Source organism: Macaca fascicularis, chromosome 4 (assembly GCF_037993035.2).
Source record: "Macaca fascicularis isolate 582-1 chromosome 4, T2T-MFA8v1.1".
NCBI lineage: Eukaryota > Metazoa > Chordata > Mammalia > Primates > Cercopithecidae > Macaca > Macaca fascicularis.
Window position 1 is genome coordinate 32,451,287 of NC_088378.1, and position 24,038 is coordinate 32,475,324.

General features: G+C 36.2%; 2 protein-coding genes across 28 annotated transcripts in view; one reads left to right on the top strand and one right to left on the bottom strand.

The window, feature by feature from the left end:
* The window catches only part of PTPRK (protein tyrosine phosphatase receptor type K), a 565,022-nt gene that overhangs the window by 505,728 nt on the left and 35,256 nt on the right, over positions 1-24,038 (bottom strand). For 14 of the 26 annotated variants that reach the window (XM_005551788.5, XM_074037019.1, XM_065543370.2 and 11 more), the window contains exon 1: positions 10,084-10,234. The exons of the other annotated variants lie outside the window; for them this stretch is intronic. In XM_005551788.5, the coding sequence (XP_005551845.2) occupies positions 10,084-10,204 (121 nt within the window). In that variant the 5' untranslated portion in view covers positions 10,205-10,234. Of the gene's footprint in view, positions 1-10,083; positions 10,235-24,038 lie in introns of those variants that run through there. 26 annotated transcript variants of the gene reach the window in all.
* LOC102139622 (polyamine-modulated factor 1) lies at positions 16,519-17,616 on the top strand. 2 transcript variants are annotated; one of them, XM_065543369.2, is made up of 2 exons: positions 16,525-16,895; positions 16,957-17,263. In XM_065543369.2, exons 1-2 carry the CDS (start codon positions 16,528-16,530, stop codon positions 17,129-17,131), a joined length of 543 nt encoding a protein of 180 aa, XP_065399441.1. In that variant the 5' UTR covers positions 16,525-16,527; the 3' UTR covers positions 17,132-17,263. The 2 variants fall into 2 exon arrangements, with proteins under 2 accessions (XP_045246300.2, XP_065399441.1); XM_045390365.3 differs by having other exon boundaries at positions 16,519-17,616.

The following is a 24,038-nucleotide window of genomic DNA, read 5'->3' on the forward strand; positions in this document are numbered from 1 at the left end:
CTGTTCTAGACATTTCATATGTAACTGGAATTATATAGAATAAGGTCTATTTTGACTTGTTTATTTTGGCATGTTTGTGATTGCATTTATCAGTGCATCATTGATGAATAATATCACATCTAACATTTTCATATTACATCTATCATTTTTGAAGACAATTTTCAGAAGATTTGTTGGTATTTTTTTCTTTTCTTTGTTTTTTAAGAGACAGGGTCTTGCAATGTTGCCCAGGCTATACTCCAGCTCTTGCGCTCAAGCAATGCTCCTGCCTCAGCCTCTCAAGTAGCCAAGGCTACAGGTGTGAGCCACTGTGCTTGACTAGATTTGTCAGTCTTCTAATTTCAGGCCCCCATGAAAATATTTTTTCAGCAGAAGAGAATAGGCAAAAAGGTGTCCTAAGAGAGTTAGTAGAAAAAAAATCAATAAAGACTCTAGCATTCTCCAATAAAAATATAATTAAATCTACATAATTTTAAATTTGCTAGTAAGTTGTATTTTAGAAAGGAAAAATCATGTGTAATTAATGTTAATACTTATGTAATCTAATATAGCCAAAATATTATCTTCAATATGTAAGTAATATAAAAATTAATGAGATAGTAACACTCCTTTGTTCTTATACCTATGATGTAACTTAACATTTATTACAGATCTCAATTCGGACTACCCATATTTTAATGGCTCTAAATAGATCTACATCAGAGAAAGATGAGAAAGGTTAGAAAGGATGAGGAACATGAAGTGAAAACAGAGTAGAATATGGAAGACTATTAGGGAAAAAAAAATAGGTAAATTAATTAATTAATTTATTTATTTATTTAAGATGGAGTTTTGCTCTTGTTGCCCAGGCTGGAGTGTAATAGCGTGATCTCGGCTCACTATAATCTCTACCTCCTGGGTTCAAGTGATTCTCCTGCCTCAGCCTCCCAAGTAGCTGAGATTACAGGCACCTACCACCACACTCAGCTAATTTTTGTATTTTTAGTAGAGACAAGGTTTCACCATGTCGGCCAGGCTAGTCTTGAACTCCTGACCTTAGGTGATCTGCCCACCTTGGCCTCCTAAAGTGCTGGGATTACAGACATGGGAACCACTGTGTCCAGTCAAAAATAGGTAAATTTTAATTTCTACATTAAATATGTTTTAGTCCCACATCTAGCTGCACCGAAAACACCTATCACACCGTGCATGACACTTGGAAAATTAATTAATTGGGTTATTAAGAGGACTATAAAAAAGGAACAATATATGCCTGTCCTCAATAAACATATCATCACAAAAGATAAAACATTTAAAAAACTATACATTAGAAAGTGATGCCCCCTATATGACAAATGCAGATAAAGTGTGGAAGAAAAGTTTCAGAATTTATTCACAACTAGAAAAGTCAAGCACTGCCCTTCCAAGTTTGTCCTATATTCTCTCTGCTTGTTTATACTATCCATCATCTCTCTTACAACAGTTAAAATTAAGTCTGTTTGATGCTAGTGTTTGGATCACATGGCAGCCTCCAATGTGCTATTCCCAGGGTCAATAACCAGTTTAGAACTGGGGGTCTCTGCTTACACATGTTGAATGCCTGTGATGTACATTCACTTCTTCAAACCACAAAGGCTTCAATTTACCTGTGAAATGCACCTTGATGCCACATCTATCCAATGTTTACCAACCATTCAAGGCCCCCTATCAGCATTTAGCTCTATAACATTGGTATTTTATATTAAGTAGTTTTATATAAAACAAATTCATACTTTAAAGATATGCACCTTTCTAGGTAACATAAAATTAATATAGCTATTAGAAAGTGAGAAATTGAAGTATTTTATTCAAATTTTATTTAGTTTCTGCAAAATAACTCAGCCTTCTCCATAAAAGTCAATCTTTACTTTTTTTTTTTTTGAGATAGAGTTTCACTCTTGTCACCCAGGCTGGAGGGCAGTGGCGCAATCTTGGCTCTCTGAAACCTCCACCTCCAGGGTTCAAGCAATTCTATTGCCTCAGCCTCCAGAGTAGCTGTGATTACAGGCGCCTGCCACCACACCTGGCTAATTTTTGTATTTTTTTTAGGAGAGACAGGTTTCACCATGTTGACCAGGCTGGTCTTGAACTCCTGACCTCAGGCAATCCGCCTGCCTCAGCGTCCCAAAATGCCAGGATTACAGGCGTGAGTCACCACACCTGGCCAACTTTACTTTTAAATAAATGATTCCTCCATGAATTACATGACAAACTTTTAGATAAACTAAATTATGCCTGGAATGCAAAGCACCTACTCACCATTGCATAATACTTTAGGCAATGAGCCAAATTATAAAAAATACACAAAAAAAATCTCTTTATATAGCTAAACAGTTGCTTCAACTGTGAAGTCAAGTAAAAAGTCATAAATTCAACTATTAAGTCAAATAGGCAGCCTAGTCTCTAGATGGAAAGAAAATATGAAGTCATAAACTAGATGAAAGCTGGCACAGAAGGCAAAGTAAATTACTTAAGGTCCCTAGGACTTTTGGGTAAGAAAAGAGTGCATTAACAACCCAAAATATCCATTTGTATGATCTGCCTTAGGAGATATAAAAGGAAGGAAAAAGTTAATTTGGAAAAAATCAACAAAGTAGATCTCTGAAATCTGCTGTGCTAATAGAACACTACATCAAAAGTCATAAATTAAGAATTTTAACATGTTATTATGTATTTCACCGGGAGCCCTCTAAAGGCTTTATTTTAGTTTAAAAAAAAATACAACAGATGGTCACACAACAGCTCCAGCACATTCCCCAGTGAGTACCTGCAACACCAGCATAACCAACTCTTCCAACTTGTGACAAAGGAAAAAATTCGAGCCGGAACACCAATGTTATTTTTTTTTAATTTAGAAGAAAATAAGATCACTGAGTTTAAAAAAAAAAAAAAAAAAGACAATAACAACACAACAAAAACACTGCAGGTCTACAGGAGTGGGAATAACAGAGGTCACAAAGACTATGGATGGAAAGATTAAAGACAATTTGTTCTCTCTCTCTTGGGTTTGTTTTTTGCTCTGAAAAAAGGTTTGGGATTTTGCCAAGGACAACCCTACACTACTCTGATGTATTCAAAGTCCTCATGCAATACAAATATGTCCTACAATAAAGCAGTCAAATAAAATGTATAATTTCCAACAAGAGCAGTTTGGTAAGTTAAACCAATTGAGGGTAAAGGCAAGGCTGAAATGAACATGGGACCCAGGGAAAGGCAGTGAAGATACAGAAAAGCTTTATGTAAAAAAAGTCTTCACATACTAAGTCATGAAATAAAATGAAAATTTTAAAAGATCACGAAGAATTTTAATTAAACAAGTTGCGTTTTTTCAACAATTTCAGGGTAAAAATAATTGTAAAACTTTGATATTAATTTTGCAATTCCGTATTTTAAATTCAAATTCCTTTTGTTACCACTATAAGGATATAAATAGCTCAATTTCAAACAATGTAATCTCTGGAAAGACAATTCTTATTATAAAATATTTGGGAATTCCTTAGGGTTCTAAGTACAACCAAATCTATTCATATACCATGTTTAAAAAAATATAAAAATTATGGAAACCAATCAATAAGTTCCGAAGGTGTAGTTTGTTTCCAGGCACTAGTTCACTATTAACAATTGTCAGGGCCCACTTTGTCACTTGTCCAGAACAAAATGAAAATGCAAGCCTTTTATTCAAACACCAGGAAAAATAATTCCTTTATCTTTCTTCCCAGGTGTCTCTCTCAACTTGTCACATTATTTTTTATTTGTTATTGAATGACAAGCTCTCTTGGGCATGGGACTGACTATCCATGAGGTGATTATAGACCCTCACAGGTACCTGGGGCCCTGTATCATAATTCAGTAAACACTTACCAAACTCAACCATCCCCACACCTGTGCCCAAGCTTCCACTAGGAGCAGAGAGTAGATAGTCCCTGGGAAGGGTGGGGGCAGCAGAATAGGTAGCCAAGAACCCACCCCAGGAAGGCAAGAGGCATGGGAGACAGACCATATGTGAGCAGAGGGTCCAAGCCTCAAGCTCTTGGCCCATTGTCTCATGGGGCTTCATTTATAAAACCAAAATCAAAGATAAAATTAATAAAAATTTCAAGACAGCAATAACAGGATATTAAACCCCAAGTGTGGACCCTCTTCTGAATTTGGGATCCTGTGTCACTGCACTGGTTGCCTGCCTATGAAGCAAGTCCTGACAGTTGTTACTCAGACTAAGGGAAAAAATTACTAAATTTTTTTTCCTGAATGTTTTCTTGTAGCAACTACTGTCAGTTTACTTGGCTGAATCTGTCTTCATAGTGTCTACTGCCAAGTCTTTGTCAATGCTACAATTACAGATAAAGAAATCTAACAAGGAAAAAACACACTGGATATACAATATTTTACCTATTAATTCATGTGTCAGACAATCCATACTAAGTGCAAAGCAAATTAGTTCTGAAGCTTAAAGAAGACAATAGCATAGGCAAGAATGTCAAAGATGAATATTCTAACAAATAGATTTTCTTAATCTAGAAAATAAAGCAATTACAGTTGAAGCACTTTCTATGCATAATGTACAAGAGCCTCCTACAGGCACAGGGTAACAATTGTGAGTAGATGCATTTCAGGTCTTTGAAATGGCAGAGTCTAGAAACACAAGACAATTAGGTTCCTAATAAAATAGAAAGGGGGATAGTAGGCATGGCCAGATATTTAGACATTTAAAAATAAATTAGTTTAATCTGGGATGAGAAAAACTGACTTTGTGAGTATTCATTTTACAATATACAATACTGCATACAATATACAATATGGCTCATTTTCATTGAATATACAATGAAAATGAATCAACAGAAAAGGCAGAGTATGCTTCAAAGCAATGCACAGAATATTTTTCATCTAAGGTATTTAATATACCCAAATTTTAAATGAAATGTAAGAGAATAATAACACACAAATGAATAAACCCTTAAAAAATATCAGACTGAAGTTGAGAATCAACTAAAACTGAATGATACTAAAAATAACAAAAGAAGCTTTTGCTATTATATTTTGGACATGAGGATTAAAGAAAATTATGCTTATATCAGGGAAGACAGTAAACTGCATTTTGTTGGTTTGTTTGAGGCACAGCCTCACTCTGTCTTCCAGGCTCTGCAGTGGTACAGTCACAGCTCACTGCAGAGCCTTGACATCCCAGGGTGATCCTTCCACCTCAGTCTCCCAAGTAGCTGTGACTACAGGTGAGCACCACCGCGCCTGGCTAATATTTTTGTGTTTTTTGTATAGACAGGATTCTGCCACGTTGCCCAGGCTGATCTCAAACTTCTTGCCTCAGCCTCCCAAAGTGCTAAAATTATAAGCAGGAGCCACTGAACTGGCCCAGTACAGTGTTAACAGTGGCAAATCCTATTTTGCTAATGTCACTCAGTTTGATATTGAGAGGGTAAGATAAATACCACATACAAAAAGAAGAAAGTAAACCCTGCATATAGATGAGAATTCTACAAAACAGCAAATGTTCACTTCCAGTAAGTTTAGATATCAACTCCCAGAAGAATTACATCCCATCCGTAAGAAAACTTACAGATCTGTGTCACTGGAGCCAATTTGTCTAAGGTCACTGATGACTTTCATATCACCAACGCGATGCATGTTTTCAGTCCTCACTCTTCTTGATATTTCAGCAAAATTCAATACCGGTGATCACTTACTTCTCCTCACATTCTTGGCTTCCATTATGTAAACCCACTAGTTTCTTCCAACCTTTCTGGCCACTCACAGGTTTCCTTTGCAAATTCATAGTCCTCTCACTGGCCATTAAATGTTGAAATTTTTCCTTAGTATCAATAGCTTCAATTACAAGCAAATGTAACTGTCCCATTAAAATTCTTAGAAGTCCATAATCTAGACATAATCCTTTGCCCTCTATACCTATATATCCAACTACCTAATTGATTTCTTGACTTGTGTGTCACTATAAACTCCATGAGGTTAAGGACCACATTTGCTTATATTCAGTATCCTACATCTAACATCTAGCATAATGCATGGCAATTAGTGGACACACAAATTCTTATCAAATAAATAAATAAAGACTATTCTGATTAGAGAAATCTTAGTTGACGATGGAGAGGGCAACACTTCAACTGCTGATTGAGCCATCAATACAAACTAATTTGAGGCTTACATTTTGTAGGAATATTAACAGGCTGATATGCATATGTTACTAAACATGTACGCATATACACACACAATCTTAGACAAAATTTCAGTCTGGCAGCATCACACAAATCTTGAATTTCAAGTATTTAGTTAACTAAACTCTTCAATGGAAGTTTATTAGGGCCTTCATTTAAGAGTCTGAAAATACAATACAATAACATTTCTTACCAGTCATGTTTATTTTCAAGCAACTTGCCTCTGTTTAGACTGATTTTTTTTTTCTGTTCTCAAGTTTATACTACTGTTAAATATTATCTTTGATATAAATTTTCATGAGTAGAAAACTTTTTCTAAAATAGATTAGCAAAAAAGAATTTCCCACCAAAACCTCCAGCAATTCCATGACTTCTGTGGACAGCACCCAAAGTTTGCCTCCTTGTTGGTAATTCATTTTTATACATGTCCACCCACCCAAGAAGCAAAATTCTATTGGTTCTGTTTTATTTTCTCCTAAATTAAGTCTAACCTAACTAGTATTTGGCACTTTGCTTTAGTCAGAGATTTCTCTAACCCTTTGACAAATTCCAATGTTTCTATTTCAACCAGAAATAATTTCCTGAAATCTCTGTACCAAATGAAAACACTGCCCCAAGCCAGGGAAATTCAATATGCACATTAAACACCTTTTCAAAAAAAAAAAAACTTAGTGTATTCTGTTTCACCAACATAGGGTAAGTTTCTTTTCCACAGAAGTTCCCACCGATAAAGAAATCTCACAACTTTTTGAAACAAAGTATTTAGTTGATAGCAATGATAAATGTACTCTTCACATTTGTAGGAAAAAAAAAGATCACTATATCCATGGCCAGATGAGCAAAAACAAACCAGTATCTAACCTTGAAGAAACAGAAATGACTACTATAAGGAAGTGCTTTCCTCCATTTATTTTATCTAGCTAGAAAGCATATATTAAGCCATCTATCAAGAAACAAAAGGTTATCTTGTGTACTTAGCTGTAGATGTATGCCAAGGGAAGCTGCTGTTACAAATTAATAAAGTAAGAATGCACACAAAGAGAGCGTGCTTGATGCACTCAGCTTCCAATAACCTAAAAATACCTCCAAAATAATATATATTCCAACACAGAGATCCATTTCAAATCCAATGAAACAAAATGCTGGCCATTTCCTATATTATTGTTATTTACTAACACCCTGGAGTAGCTTTAAAGAGATATTCTAGCAAGAGTGTTGAGGATAGGAGAAGAAACAGAAGAGCAAAACGATCAAGTTAACTTGATACCTATGCCTCCAAACAAATAAGACTTTGGCTGCTTCAAGTCATATTTTTATTTTAATGTGAATATTTAGATTAGACTTGTGGTAGGCTGAATAATGCCCCCCACACACAAGTATCTATATCCTAATCACTGGGACTTTGAATAAGTTAGGTTATATGGCAAAGGGGAATTAAGGTTGACAATCAGCTAACGTTGAGATGGGGAGAGTGTCCTGGATTACCAAGGTGGACACAATACAATCACAAGTGTTTTTAAATGTGGAAGAGGGGGGCAGAAAAGAAAAGAGATGACGGTGTGGGCTTTAAAGAGAGAGAAAAAGGGTCATGAGCCAAGAAAGACAGGTGACTTCTAGAAACCAGAAAAGGCAAGGAAATGAATCTTCCCCTAGAGACTCCAGAAGGAACCTAGCCCTGCAGACCTTCTTATGGGCTCAGTGAGACTCACCTGACTTCTGAGCTCCAGAAATGTAACAGAATAAATTTGTGTTGCTTTAAGCTACTAACTTTGTTGCAATTTGTTGCAGCAGCCATAGAAAACTAGTATAATACATACTTCAACAACTAACAAAACAACAAACTGACAACAATGAAAACATTATACATCCTGTTATTCCTAAGCAGAATAACAAACTAACCATCTTATATAACTTGTAGTTGGGGAAGGGGAACTCATAGTTTATTTCAGACCCCATTAAAACAATTAGCTATTCATCCTTGGGTCTCAGTTTTCATAAATATATATACACATATGAATACATATATTCATAAATATATATATAGATATATATATGAGTTTATTGGAATGTTCTAAGGTTTTCTAGAATTCTCAAGTGTTTTTGCATCCTGAATGCTAATTATGAAGTGTTGTTTGAGCTTTGACTTTTTCTATGAAATTGTTTTCTTAACCTCTAATGAGCTTTTTTTTTTTTAAAAAAAAAAAAAAAGGTAGTCATGTTAAAATCCATCCAATGTAAGTTCACAAAACTATTCATAATAACCTAGTGCCTTTCACTTTAGGTCTCTAACAGAGTCTCTGCTTTACTACAGCACTTCTGTCGTCTTTCAAAAACACTTAAGTTCAAGTAAGAGAACTTGGTGTTGAAAGTTAGAGAATGTTTCAGTTAATACCTGCCTGCAGCTTTTTTCGATTTCAGAAGAGGGAAGACAAAAAAAGAAATCAATATTGTGCAGAATTTTTCTTTTAAGTAAGTCTTAACATACAGATTTTACAGGTTCAATGAGGCATTATCTAGATGAAGAAACAATATATCTCTTTTTTTTATGGCTAAGAAGCCTTCCCTGTAAACTATTACAAGTCTGTGATATACAGCTTAACATCTACAGTTAAAAAGAAAGAAAGAAAAAGAAACTATAGTACACATTTTCACTGCATTTAACCATGAAGTGAATTTTTCTTTCTTTCTTTCTTTCTTTTTCTTTTCTTTCTTTTTTTTTTTTTAAAGGAGAGAGTGAGTCACCAAACCAAAAATAAACCAGACAAGGAACGTTAAAATCACATTACATTAAGAGCTAGGTTGCCTTCTATAAGTTAGAGAATCAAAATATTCTTAGAATATATGATAATGCCTTCAATAAATATCACTGAAAGATATAATTTAAAAGTAAATTTTACGCAACAATGTTCTCTGGGCTTTAAAAGAATTTAATATTCCTGGGAGTAAATGACAGTCATGGCCAATAGTTGAAAACAGTCAGAAAATATATATATTCAACATTTTCCCAACCACTGTTATAAATATGCCACATGTCAAGGTATTTTACAGGGCATCCAGTTTTCTGATATAAGTACTGTGAGATTCTTTTTGCATTTAGTCGACAAAATAAAATTTTACTTTTCAAGACATTTGGAAGTAGAAACTGAGGCAGGAAATGAATGGGGGGAAAGTGAATAGGCAGAAGATTCTAGCTATTAGGGAAGATGAGAATAAAAGGCTAAACAATCCTGTTCCAGAAAAAAATCTAATAAGGATAGAAACTTTCCAGGAAGAGTTTGGGGCAATAGAGATGGACAGGGATATTACCGAGGAGAAAAGAGAAGTCTTAAAGGAAAGCAATTATAAAGTAATGAAAAATTTAAATCAGAAATGCATTCACTAGATACAAAACAACCTTTAAAAAAAAACCCACAACAAAAGCAGGTCAATCAATAAAGAGAATGTGTCCTGGCTGTGAAATGGACCAGGCAAATGGACTCACTGATAAAATACATTCCTTTTTATTTTTAATCACAAACTAGTGGCCCAACAGGTATATGTGGAGTGTGTATGAGGTTAACACTGGGTATTTTCATACTGTATTTCCGGCTGGGTTTCAAATGAGTTGAATATCGTCATGCCGATTATGGTTTCTCTTCAATTATTTTAACTGAGCTAATGTATAACAAGAACATAGCAGAAGCAAATAAGTCTGTGTGCCAGCTTATGAGCAGGTGATAAAACATAGCCAAAGAAATAAGAAGACTGAAAAAAGGCAGTTGCAGGAACAAAAGAGAGAGAGAGAGGATAAGAGAGGGGGAGGAGGAGAGGCTGGAGAATGGGGAGATGAAGGAGACAGTTCAATAGGGCAAAGTAGAAGTTGACAGCAACACAGCCACACCTTGCCGTCTCTCCAAGGCTGCTTCTTCCCTCCAGAGAGGATAAAGCCAAGTGAAATCAGGTGATTCTGCTGAACTTTTGCTTCTAATCTGTTCTTTGTTTCTCTGAGGTTTTCTCCTCATGAACTCTGTGTTTTATTTGAACAGTGCCGCAGAAGCCTGGTTGTGCTGCTTTTGTTTATTCACATGGTTCGTGATGTCACAGGTGGGTGCACCCGAGCTAAATGCGGCACGTGGGTGTGTGCACTTGTGTGTTGCTTGTTTGTTTTGTTTTTTGACACCCCCCCCATGTAGTTTAAGGAACTCCCTGAATTTTTGACACCCCCCTCATTTAGTTTAGGGAACTCCCTGAATTTGTTATCTTTTTATTTTGCAATAATTTCAAACTTACAGAAAAGTTGCAAGAATAACACAAAGAATTCCTGAATATCCCTTACCCAAGTTCACCAATTTTCAACATCTTCTATTATGTATTTCCCATCTTTACATCTATTTACCATTTATTACATATAATTCTACATATTTTCAAAACAACTTGAGAGTGGTTGCATACAACTTGCTCTTTAACTCCCAATAATTCAAAAATATGTATTTCCAAACTGTAACAATATTCTCTTACATAATCACAATATTGATATCAAATTAAGAAAAGTTAACATTCATACACTACAATTATACAATCCAGAGTTTGGTAAACCTGTGAAGCAAATCTAGTCTGCCACCTGATTTTATCTATTCAGTTTTACTGGGACAAAATCATGCCCCTTCTTTACTGCATTATTTGTGGCAACAGTGTGAACAACAGCAGAACTGAGTAGTTGTTGCATGAGACAACAGTATTTCCTGCAAATTCTAAAATATTTATTTGTTATTTTATTTTAAAATTTTTCAGACACCTGATATAATTCACAGTCCATATTCAACAGCCAATTTTCTCAATAATGTCCTTCTTAAGTATAATTTCCAGTCTAGGATTCAACCCAGGATCCTGAATGGCATTTAGTTGCAACTCACATCTCTAAATCTCCTTTAATGCAAAACAGTTCTTCAGCCTTTGTTGTGTTTCATGATACTGCCATCTTCAAGAATATAGGCCAGGCATTTTTTTAGACAATTTCTCTATTTGGATTTGTCTGATATTTCCTCATGATGAGATTCAGGTAATGCATTTTGTCGGAATGCTACAAAAGTGGTTTTGTGTTCTTACAGCATCCTACCTGAAGGCACATGATATCTGTCTGCCTCCCCTCAGTGATATTAATTTTGACACTCAGTTTTTCCACTATATGGTTACCATTTCTTTTGGCTTGCAATTAATAAAATGTCTGTAGGGAGGTGCTTTAAGACCATGCAAATATCCTGCTCTCTGTCAAATTTCTACTACCTCCAATTTAATATCCAATGATGACTCTTCCAAATCAATGTTTACTATAATGGATGCTAAGTGGTAATTTTCCTAATTCATTTTTATGATCAGAAATCAGATGTTCAGAAATATTAAATGACTCACCTCCCAGTTATTTTTCAAGGATCCTTTAGAGAACTCGAGAACTTTCAAAACTCTTAATTTCCATGATCTTAGCCTCTCAGAGTACAAAATGCCTGAACAAATGTTCTCAAGACTCAGATAACCAGAATCTCCTGCTCATCAGCATACAAAACCTATCTTGTAAAGCTACTACTGTGTTAAAAAGCTACATTTTTGAAACTCCGTTGTTTTCATTCTAGAATGAGCATCAATTTCTATAATACAAAGTAGAAAACAAACATTAAAGACAAAGTAAAACAAAAACAAAACCTGACATATTTTGTACAATCTGAATTTTTAGTCTGATCATGAATCACTCCTTTCCATTTAACCTAAGAGGGCCACAGATCATCATGCAATAACCACTGTCTTAGGCTCAAGAAATAATAAAACAAGGTGTAGGGACTGATAACTAAATTATTTGCAAGATCACTGCCAGTGTTTTGCTAGGTAACACTAAACCATATTCAATTATACCCTTGAGTCTCCTAATTCAAAGGGAGAGCAGGATGGTGGGGAAAAAAAAAAAAAAAAAAAAAAAAACCTGAAAGTCATGTTGTAAGAGAAACATGAATGGCTATTTAAAGCAGAGGTGACATCATGGGACATGATAGCTGTCATCAAATAGAAGAAGGGTTCTCATATGAAAGAAACATTAGAAACTGACTTAAGACATTCACAAGAGTTTGAACTGTGTCCTAGAAAACACTACATTCTTCAATGGAAAAAAAAATGATCTTCCTAACTCACCTGATCCTAGGAGAAAAAACAATGACCTCAGAAAATAAAATAAATGCTTAGAACAATCTGTGGACTGAATAAATGGCAAGGAGTTGGCAAAATAAGGCTATATAAGTATCTGTATACTCCTTTTCTCAAATCAAACTTAACTTCAAGAAATAAAGTTTTCAATGGCTCTGTTCATCAAAATATAAGTTTTTTGAACTTCTGCAACTGAAAACTCACAACTGCCTCAGGCAGAAGCAAGAAGGGAAATAACTTCATACCAATGCTCACTGTCATTATCTTTTTCTCTGCAGCAAAACGTATGCCCCAAACTGTCAACAACATAAGGGCAGGAAAAGATGCTGCTAAAAGGAAAAGATCACGTATGAGTGTTGCGAATACATCTAAAAACACCCAATGTCTCAACTGAAACTGAAGCCATACAATGTAATAAATAGCTTAAGAACCATTAGTACTTGTACCAACTCAGGAGATAAGAACTACTGCCTTTCAGCATTAAGTTTATACCATAAAATGTGAAACAATCTCCTTTACACAACATGGCAAGGTAGGCCACATTCATTGGTATAGGATGATATAAAATGGGCCCATCCTCTCTTGGTCCACTTTTGAATTTCAAACCCTGCCTTTATGGGAAGCTAAGAAATTAGAAGCATCATTACACAGTGTTTACACACAGGGCATCTACCATCAGACTGCTTGGGCCAAATCCTGGCCCTGTTATTATCAGCTATGTGACCTTGGGCCAGGTACTTATTTTCTCTGTATTTGTTTCCTCATGTGTAAAATGGTGATAATAAAGGTAAGTACCTTATTTAGTTGCTGTGAAGATTATACAATATAATATTTTTAAAGAGTGCCTTGCACATAGAAAATATTTAAGAGGTAAAGCTACTTTCTATTGGCAATAGGGAGGCAGTGAACATTTAAGACAAGACTCCCATGATTAGATTTTTATTTCAGATAGATCACTTTGAGAGAACAGTGAAAGATAGATTGGTTAGAGGAGGTTATTTGTGCAACCAAAGCGGAAGACAGGAGACTACTGCCACCGTCTAGGAATGACACTCTGAAGATCTTAACTACAGCAGTACTGGAAAATGCAGGAGGCGCAGGTATGAGAGAATTTAAAGAGACAGTGCAAGATTTGATGTAAGGAAGGTAGGAAGAACCAAGGTCAACCAGCAAGTTTCAGGCTTAGGTAACTAAAACTCTGCAATTTTCATAAGAAATAATCTTGGGCACAAATAATACAACTGCTTTTAAGTATGCTGAGATTGAGGTACTCCTGGGCATCACTGTGGGTTATGGTCTTAAATAAACCTGAAGCACAGGCTGGGCTGAAGCACACAGGACTGGGCTGGGATGTTTATTTGAGAGCCATCATTTCACTAATGAGAAAAATATGTTAAGTTTATTTTGGAGAAAAAAACAGACGACACTTCCTTTAAAAAGACAATATATGGCCATATCCATTATACATGATGTTCAGTGTCAAGTATTTGTGCAGTATTTAATACTGACACTAAAATCCTTCTATCGATAACATTCTACTAAGTCTTCAAACTCAGCACTTAGAATTTTTTTTCTTAAAAAACATTTAGAAAGGATATCTTACCAAAACAAGTTTCCCATTATAGGTAAGTCATCATGTCATTCTGTAATTCCCCAAAGAGGACATTCACAGTACAGATTTACTTCTGCTGCCCAAGAACTACACCCTCACCCCTTGAGGTAGTCTTTGTGTTTACAGCGCTTTTCCCCTCATATCAAGAGCCTATCTCCATCATTTTCACTGGAGTCATATAATCAGACCCTCAACAATATCTTGGGACACATACACAAATGGTAACTCTGGATGAAGACAGATATGTTAATTGATTTGACTGTGGTAATCATTAGACATGTATATGTATATCAAATCATCATATTAGTACCTTGAATATATATTCTTTTTATTTGTTGGTTAAATATTTAAGAAAACAAAGAAAACATCTTGGGTAGCATCTTGCTCATGATATGTTCAGAATGTCTTGTGTGCTAGAAACCATCCTTGTTGTCTGAGGTCAACCAATCCAAAAATATGTAAGCAGTATGAATTATCAACTAAGCATGAATCTTTAGAAAGAATATGTATAAACAATACACTGGAGAATCATAAAGTCATTTTAATAAAGCAGGCTTAGTTCAGTAAGTGTATACCATATATATATTTAGTTTTATTTCAACACTCTTTTTACAGTGGCTGAGTAGTGTTTTAAAATTATTTAGTCTCATTCATAGTCAAGAAAACAATTTCACTTTGGTTTGATTCAGCAAACACATTCATAGTTTTCAGGTTCAGCACATATTTAAGTCCTGGAAATCTGCAAATAATTAGTGGGGAACTTAGGATATGTGATATTAAGATCTAGATGATGACTAATTTCAGCAAGTATGGGTACTTTCTAAATTGCTTTTCTAAAAGAAAAAATCAATCTTGAGAGTGAAAAAGAATAAAATCTTACTACGATGTTACCACAGTTTGTAAAATAAAAGGGCTTCCATGTGTTTTCCAAGCACTTAATAAAGAGGCAATAAAAAGTTAAAACGTGATTTCCAAATTTTATGAAGAAGTCAGAGCAATCATGAAAGCCAAGAAGGATAAAAATGTTTACCCAGTTTGATGTGAAATTACCCTGAACTAAATTTTAGAAAAAGTAACAAATTTATGGTAAATAAAGCAAGCTAATTTTTCCATTTCGGGAAGCCAACAAAGTCTATTAAAGAAAATATACACAGTTACACTTAGTAACTAGCAGATGTATTATAGCTAGGCAAGAGATCTTGAAGAAAGGTAACATTGTTTTCATGGTTGCATTCAACATTTACCACAAAGCTGCAATTTCTTTTCTGTACCCTATAAATTAAGTTCAAAAGCTAAACTTCAAGAAGAATAACCTCCATGTTTCAACTAATAGTATTTAAAAGCACCAAAGAAAAGACGACTACTTAGTTCATTCAAAAAGACTAAGAAATGAAAAACTGTGTAACATGTAGCTGATATTTGTGATTTTTAAAAATGTAGAGAGAAAATGTTCAAATATACAATTTAAACACTGACAATTTTTTTCATTAGTAAAAAACCAGCCTAATTTTAAAAAGATCATAATAAAAAGCCATCGTTTTTCATAGGACAGAAAGAAGAAACAGTGTTCAATTCTGAGGCATTTGGGGATAATTTAACAACTCCTCCTCCAGCCATCATTCTCCATATGCCATTGCTACTGCCACCAAAATGAAGAGGCTTAGGATAGGAACTGCACAGTAAGTGTAAAGATACAATTTAAGTATCACCTTACTTAGGGCAAATGTGTGGAACGTCATTTAAACTCATTGAAAGAGAGGGTGTGGTATTCTTGCCTACTTGGGAATTAATTAATTCAGGCAATCTTTGGAGACAGCGTTCTGATATCTACCATTCAGTGGGGGAAAAAAGTAGAACAAAGATCAAAGAGTTAAAAATTGATGTGATTTTGCTTACGGCTCATGGACTCCTTCATGCCTTACTTACATGCTCCTTCCTAACTCTTGTTTTCTGATAGAATACCAGCAAATACATGAGATCTTCCTTTTTTGCTTTCTCACTGGATTCGTTCTGGACCCATCACCGTGCCTAAGTATTGGTGGCTGCAAAGGGTTGCAGCTGACCACACCTCAAGTACTGCTTGGCACTTTTAATTGATGTGCTAGTTCTGGAACTGCTCTAACCTTCTTTGGTCTTCTCTCCACACTGGAGAGTGCAATACAGATATTCAGGTAACCCTAACATGACCATCATGCTGACAAATGCAAACAAAACAATGTTACAAAACAAGACCACGGACAGAGGCCATTTTGGATTTGTATGATACTCTGCCACTCTCAGAAAGAGATGATTTCAAATACATGTGAGTTTTGGGGGTTTTCTGTTTGTTTTTTAGCAAAAGTATAGATGACCATGCCTTGGGTGTTTGCTAATCAGCAGAACATTTTCAGTTACTTTCCTTTTCACTTGCCCATATCAGAGAAAAGCAGTATTATGGATACAAAAATAAAATTGGTAAGACAACATTAAAGTTTTGCTAATTTACAGGCCAATAAAGAAGCGTCTCCAGATGTAGGTTAAGATATATTGCTAGACAACTTCAACATGGCCGAAGCAAGTAGCGCCAATCTAGGCGGCGGCTGTGAGGAAAAAAGGCATGAGGGGTCGTCTCCACAGTCTGTGCCACCCGGCACTACCATTTCGAGGGTGAAGCTCCTCGACACCATGGTGGACACTTTTCTTCAGAAGCTGGTCGCCGCCGGCAGCTACCAGAGATTCACTGACTGCTATAAGCGCTTCTACCAGTTGCAGCCTGACATCACACAGCGAATCTATGACAAGTTTATAGCTCAGTTGCAGACTTCTATCCGGGAGGAAATCTCTGACATCAAAGAGGAGGGGAACCTGGAAGCTGTCTTGAATGCCTTGGATAAAATTGTAGAAGAAGGCAAAGACCGCAAAGAGCCGGCCTGGCGCCCCAGCGGGATCCCAGAGAAGGATCTGCACAGCGTCATGGCACCCTACTTCCTGCAGCAACGGGACACCCTGCGGCGCCACGTGCAGAAACAGGAGGCTGAGAACCAGCAGCTGGCAGATGCCGTCCTGGCAGGGCGGAGGCAGGTGGAGGAGCTGCAGCTACAGGTCCAGGCCCGGCAGCAGGCCTGGCAGGCTCTACACAGAGAACAGAGAGAGCTGGTTGCTGTGCTGAGGGAGCCTGAGTGAGGAGACCGCCAGGCCCAGAAGCAGAGGGCAGTCAAGGTCAAGAGCCTGTGGCCAGCATGCGTGGCCTGGGCGGCCTGCCTCTGAGAATGGCTGAAATGGTGCCCAGTCCCTCAGCAGTGATGGAATTTGCTGGAGGACTAGGCCAGAGAAAGCCTCATTGCCACTGTGCCTTTGGGGTACCCTTGGGGTTGGACATACACCCCCTTTAGATTCCTCTGTTTCTTCTACCTGGATAATTCTTGGCCATGTTCTCTCTTCTCTAGGTTCAGGTCAGCTTTGCCCCTCCGCCCCACTCCTGCTGGTTCCTGAGCCCTTTTCCCTGGGCCTGGCTTGGAGAATCTGTTTTCAATCTCCACTGATTGCCCCCTTGCTGCCCAGCCCAGGGGCCTTTACCATGTTCTCCCCACATCCGTAAATAAACTTCCTCCACTACACTGTAAAAAAAAAAAAAAAAAAAAAAAAAAAAAGATATATTGCTAGAAAATAAAATTCCTAAGATACAAAGTTCCTTATAGTACTTCCTCTTCCTGGACTCACAGGTGAGTTGAGCAATCAGCTCCATACCAACTTCACCTTAGCCATCCAGCTGGCTGAGTCTTCCTCACCCAGTGCACCCAGGCTCCCACTCCTCCCTAGAGAGCTACAAAGTAAGCCAAATGTTCTCAGCAGGCAGGGCAATAGATTTGAAGCTGGAATAAAGCCTCAGCAAACACTGACTCTACTAGACTGTAGCTGGTATTGTTCTAGTTGAAAAAAGGGTGCTTAATGACTAGCCCAGAAAACTTCTTGTCCTGCCACAGTGTTTATAGTGTGTTCAATGGCCCAGTTCACTAGGGCTTTACTTCCCCAGCATCAATAAAACTGTATGATTCTGGTACAAAGTTATTGCAACTAATTCAATGTCTCAGAAGGAAAAAAAAAAAAAAAACTGCATTTGATTTCTGAAATGACTGTGACACTAAAAATTAGGGGGAGGTGAACCCAGTAATTTTGGCCATCCTCATGCAGATCACTGTGAATCTTGCTATAAGCCTGTATGAACTAAACGTAGTTATAAAATTCCATGTTGACTCAATCCCAGTCAATGTCCAAATTCCACTGTAACAAAATCCATCTTAATTCACACACAGTGTTTTCAGACGGTGGTGATGACACCAAGCTGGCACAGGGCCTCTTTGCAGTAAACAGGTTGGGAAGGGGTACATTTTTTATCGCAATAGGAGTATTAAGGAGGAGGTTTCACACATAGGTTTTCTCTCTCTGCCTTCCTAAGAGAGATGCTTCACTTGGATAGATGGTAAAGCAGTATAGGTAGGATGTGAAAGAGAAATAATTAGAGGGGATAGTTAATTGCTCGTTGAAAGCAGAATTAAAAGGGGAGAAAAACTTTTCTTTTCTCACAGCAAACAAATTAAGTTTCTTGAATTTTACTTAACACTATTTTCCTACTTGCTAGAATGTCTAACTTCTGGTTTTTGGTTAAAATAAGGACTCCATTCTTATAATCTTCATTTCCTCCACAAAATTATTTATTTCACTTCAATATTCAAGAAATAGCTCAAACCTCAAGGCAGTTGCCCAGAATCCACTTACTATATCTCATAACCAAACTCAGTGGCTTTCTCAACCTCTCAGATACCCTTTGCCTTTCCCATTTCTCTGTTTGCCCTTGACTTCCAACTTCACACATGTTGGCTCTGAATTACACGAAAGCGTTGCCCCCACTACCACTCCAATACCACACCTTATGCCAATATTCTTTTTTCTGATTCCTTCCTCAGTGAGCTCATTGATCTCATTCGCTTTCTGTTCTAATGACAGCCTGACTGTGGCTGAAACCCAGGAGTCATCACCAGGCCTGACCTCTCTCATTCCCCTTTCACACTTGTTCTTCCAGATGCCTGCAGGACATCTCACTCACATGTCAACTAAACTTGGACATGTGAAAACCTGAGCTCTTCTTCCCCCAACAATAAGCAAGTGTTCTTAAACTCCCTAGTGTTACTTTTGTCCTCCCAAACCCCTAGGCTCATAAATTTAAAGTTATTTGTGACTCTCTCTTCTTTATCAACATTCACCCTAACAAACTACCATTTCCACCTCCACAATATCTCCCTGCTCTATCCATTCCTCCTCAATTTTAGATGTGGTTCCAGCTCATGTCCTTATTCCCTCACATATGAATTAGTTAGTCCCTAGCTCACCCACACACCTTCAGTTTCTTCTCAGTACTGAATTAACAGAATAACCTCACACAACAGGTAAAGCATCTTACAGAGCAGTTTAACACCCTCATTTTCCTGATGAAAAGCTAAGGCTCAAAAAGGTGAATTAACTTCCACAAGTTCACATACATAGTTGGATGTGAAGCCAGGGCTACAAAACCCAGGGTTCATGACTTCCAGTCCAGTGTTCTGTCCATTTTATCAGAATGCTTCCAATACCACATCAGTCACCCACGGCCAAGGCCCACTCTGAGTCTTCATACATCACAGGGAACAAAACCTAAAATCTTCCACTGTACTATTCAAGCCACTAAAAATACTTTCACTGCTTCTCCAGATTCATTTCTCATTACTCAGTGCTATAACCCCTCTTCCCTAAGTCATTCTCTGTCACGCTCTTACCAACATAACTTAACCCCACTACTAGAGTGATACACACACCATACCCTGGACAGTCCTCTACTTTTATACATATTACAGCCCAGAGAACAAGCTGTAAGACCCATAAAGAGCCAAACAGGTTTGCATTTTCAATTCTCATTTCAGAGAGAAAAAAAAATAAAAGCTCAAATTACCCCTTATCTTTTGAAGGAATTTTGAAAATGTATTTTCTTCATTCATACAAAGTATTTAATTTTATTCAGCTGTTAACATGAAATACATAGCCAATTATTTAGGTTCAACTGTTAACTGGCCACTTACCCTACCTCATTGCCAAGATTTAGAATATGAAATTTTATATTTTTTTTCGTATTTGCAATGTTGCATACCAAATCCTCTGCATTTTAATTGCTTTACATTGATGGATGTTTACAATTTGCAAAACTCCCCAAGAGACTAACCAATGCAGATTTTGAGATGATGAACTAAGATGAGATAAATGAATGGAAACTCACTCTTTAAGTGACCAACTAATTGATTATTTTCCTATTATAATGATGTCTGTTTCCCCATGCAATACTGTAACACTGTATTGCAGAGATTGTGGTATCAATACCTCCTAATTCATTAAGAATCCCTTCCACATCTTTTTCTCCTCCAGTTATAAATCTACCTCCCTCTTTCTTGACCTGATTCAGTATCATTCCTCAGTTGCCTTGGAGATATTCTGATTTAAAATATTATAATTATAATATTGTTAACTTGTTGATAGGTAGTCTTCATCCTCTACCAAGAATTTTCATGAATATACATTTTAAGAGTATCCAACAAGACTTACATACTTCAAAGAACTGGGTCTTAGAGTTATTTTATCTTTTCCAGGACTATATAGATAGCATTTTGCAGAAAACAAGCACACTATAAAGGCTTGCTAACTAAATGAAGGGGGGTTCTAAAATGAACTGTTTGGCCACTGTACATTTTCTTCTCAGAACTGAATTTTGTTCTAACCAAATATGCTAACCCAAAAACAAATAAATAAGAACTAATGAATGAATCCTGCTTGCATGGATTTCAGGCAGTAACACAAATTAGCAATTTACACTGTTTCTTTTTTGTCGTTTGTTTTTAGGACTTGCCCCTAGCAGTTCAAACAAGAACACTGACTCTGCTGGCCCTAATGAGACCTAGAACTGTGCTGAATGATGTTGGAAAACATTCCCCAGATCTTTTAAGACGTGAAGTACAAGTGAAATAGACAGGGCTGTAATATCCCCCCAAGCCTACAGTGAATTTGGAAATATATCTCAGAGTTGTCTCTGTTTACATTTTCTCATAGTTCATATGGCACTGTAATATATTTGTTCTTAGTCACAATGTATTGCTTAAGCTACTCTGAAATGGGAGCGGCCTTAAAGAAAACCCTGCCTGTGAATGAGATGTGGTCATGAGACATGGGAGGAAAAGGAGGTGGAGAAAGAAAAGCAGGACAAGAAACTGAGACCTGTTTAAAATAAAATGTATACACCAGAAGAGGTGAATAGAAACACACTTTAAGAAACAGACTCAATGGAAAGGCTAAAAGTAAAGTAGCAATGTGGACATCTTAGATAGTGAGCAGTTAAGTCAAAGTAATAACAGCCAAATCACAGAAAAGTGCCTCAAAAGCCACCCGTGTGCCACTTCAGTTCGTTGGTCAGTGAACAGTTTCTGCTACTGATGAACACACACCAACCAAAAAAGCAAGGTGCTAGGAAATACAGAGAATTCCCTCTTCTACTGTTTGCAATCAACAAGACACTAATTGTTCTTGGTTGAATGGCTTATTCTGGGAATTCTTCTGACAGGAGGGATCAGATAGCATCTGTCTCTTACAAGCAAAGGCATTAAGCCAATGAAGAGTTCTCATTATTCCAGACAACAACAAATGAAGTCAGAGCACGGAACCAGGTGGTATCCTGCTCATAAAACCACTTGATGCATCAACATTGTCCTTTTTTCTTAGCTGGGCCAACTAAGGGCTACCTTCCTTAGCTGCATGATTCTTAATGAAATAAAATTATACCAATCTGAATGTCTCTTAAATATTTAGACATAAGTGCTCAACAGTGTAGTAATGCCACCAACACCAGGCCCAGCAATTTATCTATTTATTTTCAAAAGTTTGAGCAAAGTAGTACCTTATTACATTATCAAGGCCAACAAAAGTCATATTTTTTCTACAACATTTTTTATCCAACAAATTCATTTATATCTTGTTTCCACCACTCCAAATGTTTAAAAGCAAAAAGGCAGCATGACTTTTATTAAAATAATTTAATTCAATAACATAATTCTGATTTTACTTCCTATGAGAGGTATTTTTTTTCTAGCAACTTGCTTTATCCTATTAATTCATTTACATCTGCTACTTTGTGTTTAAAAGCAAAAAGCAGCACGTTTCTTATAAAAATAATTTAACTGAAAAATAATATTAATTTTGATTTTTCATTTCCTTTTCATCTTCTTCTCCCTCTGATATTATAAATTTGCATAGGTTAAGTGTAGTAATATTGAACCTGACTTATGTATTCAGAAGGTGAACAAGGGAAGGTACAAAACATAGTAATGGAACTCTAATGTGACTAAAGGAACTCACACATTTCCCTAATCTCAGATCACAGACATTACACAATGCATTCAATGTCATTTTGCACCCAATCATGGTTATCCCTTGATATGAAGAACCAACATGTCCTAAATAAAATCTCTGCACTCCCTCATCAGTCAGTGCCTGCAACTAGTTTAGAATTATACTATAATTAAACTGAAACTCTAATTAAAAGTACTGGGCTAACGTGATATGAAATGTTCACAGCCCAATTATGTCTACTTACCATTGTCCTCTGGTGTGTATAGATGATATCTTTTTATAAAAATAATGGAACACAGATTTAGTAATGACATCCTGGGCAGGATGTCCTAATAATTTCCAGGGTCAGTCATTTCCTTTCCAAAGTATTTTCCCCTCTTCGTGGTTCTGTTATGCATCCCTGGTTTCCCTTAATTCCTCAGAAACATATCCTAGCTACTGACCAAAGTGCCCTTCAAATATAATTAACTGATAAATCCTAGATAGACACCATACTATGGTTACCATGTTTATCCAATAAAACAAACAAAAATCCCCCTTTTTTCTCATTTGGTATTAATGGACTTATTCGTCACCGTTGGTCCTAAATTATGCTGAAGACAGACTAAAGTACCGTGATCTTTTCGCAAACCTATGTTTTCTCAAAAATAGTAGGTTTCAGTACCACTAACCCTTCTTTTTACTTCCTTCTCTAGAAGCCTTAATGATAAATGCTTAGCAAGACTTTAAACTCCTAACAGTAAAATTACAACTATTTTGAAAACGTAATGCTTGCTACAGGTTAATTTCAATCCTGTTTGTAATCTTAATTTTTAAAGTAAATTATTAACCTTCAATAAATTTCTACCTACAGGCTTTATAGTAGTTACAACAAATTTGAATAAGTCTGAGTTTGTGATGCTAATTTCATTGTTGTTGAGCCAGTTATCAAGTGATAATACTTACATATATTTGTTCCCATGGTTACAAGTAAACTCGGGAAGAAACTATTTCCTAACTAATCTTTTATAAAGTAAACTTTTAAAACACAAATAAGTCACTTGAAATTTTGTTAATGCTTTATTTTAAAATATTGAATTATACTCCTGAAATACAAAATGAGGCAATGGAAAATTGCACCAATTTATATTTTTTCTGCTAATAGTGTCCTCAAAAATAAATTTAATTAGCATAGTTTGTTCAAATCAAATCACATTTTTAAACTCAATAGTTTCCTTTCCTTTCAGAAAATGCAAATCAAATCCACAATTCTAACTACTATAATTTTAATTTGCTTCAAAACACATACAAACATAATAAAAATTAAATTTTCATTTTAACAAGCAGACAGTCTTAACAGGAGGCACATGAGATCAAATGCATTAGACTGAGTTCTCTGAACCCACAATGAAAAGGAAGAATGAGGTCCATATATGAAACGTAAATTATATGAAGTTTTAATGCTACCTGCAAATAAATACAAGCTATATAATTACAATTCAACTGTATGATTAGGAAAATTATCAGAAATACCTAGTTGTCTCTAAAAATGTTAACCTATGACTTTGTGGCAATCCACCCATAATCACTTTTAAAATCACTTAAGTAATGACATTCTAAATTTAGAACAATTGGTTATATTAGTACACATCACAAATTTATCATCAGGTTCTAAG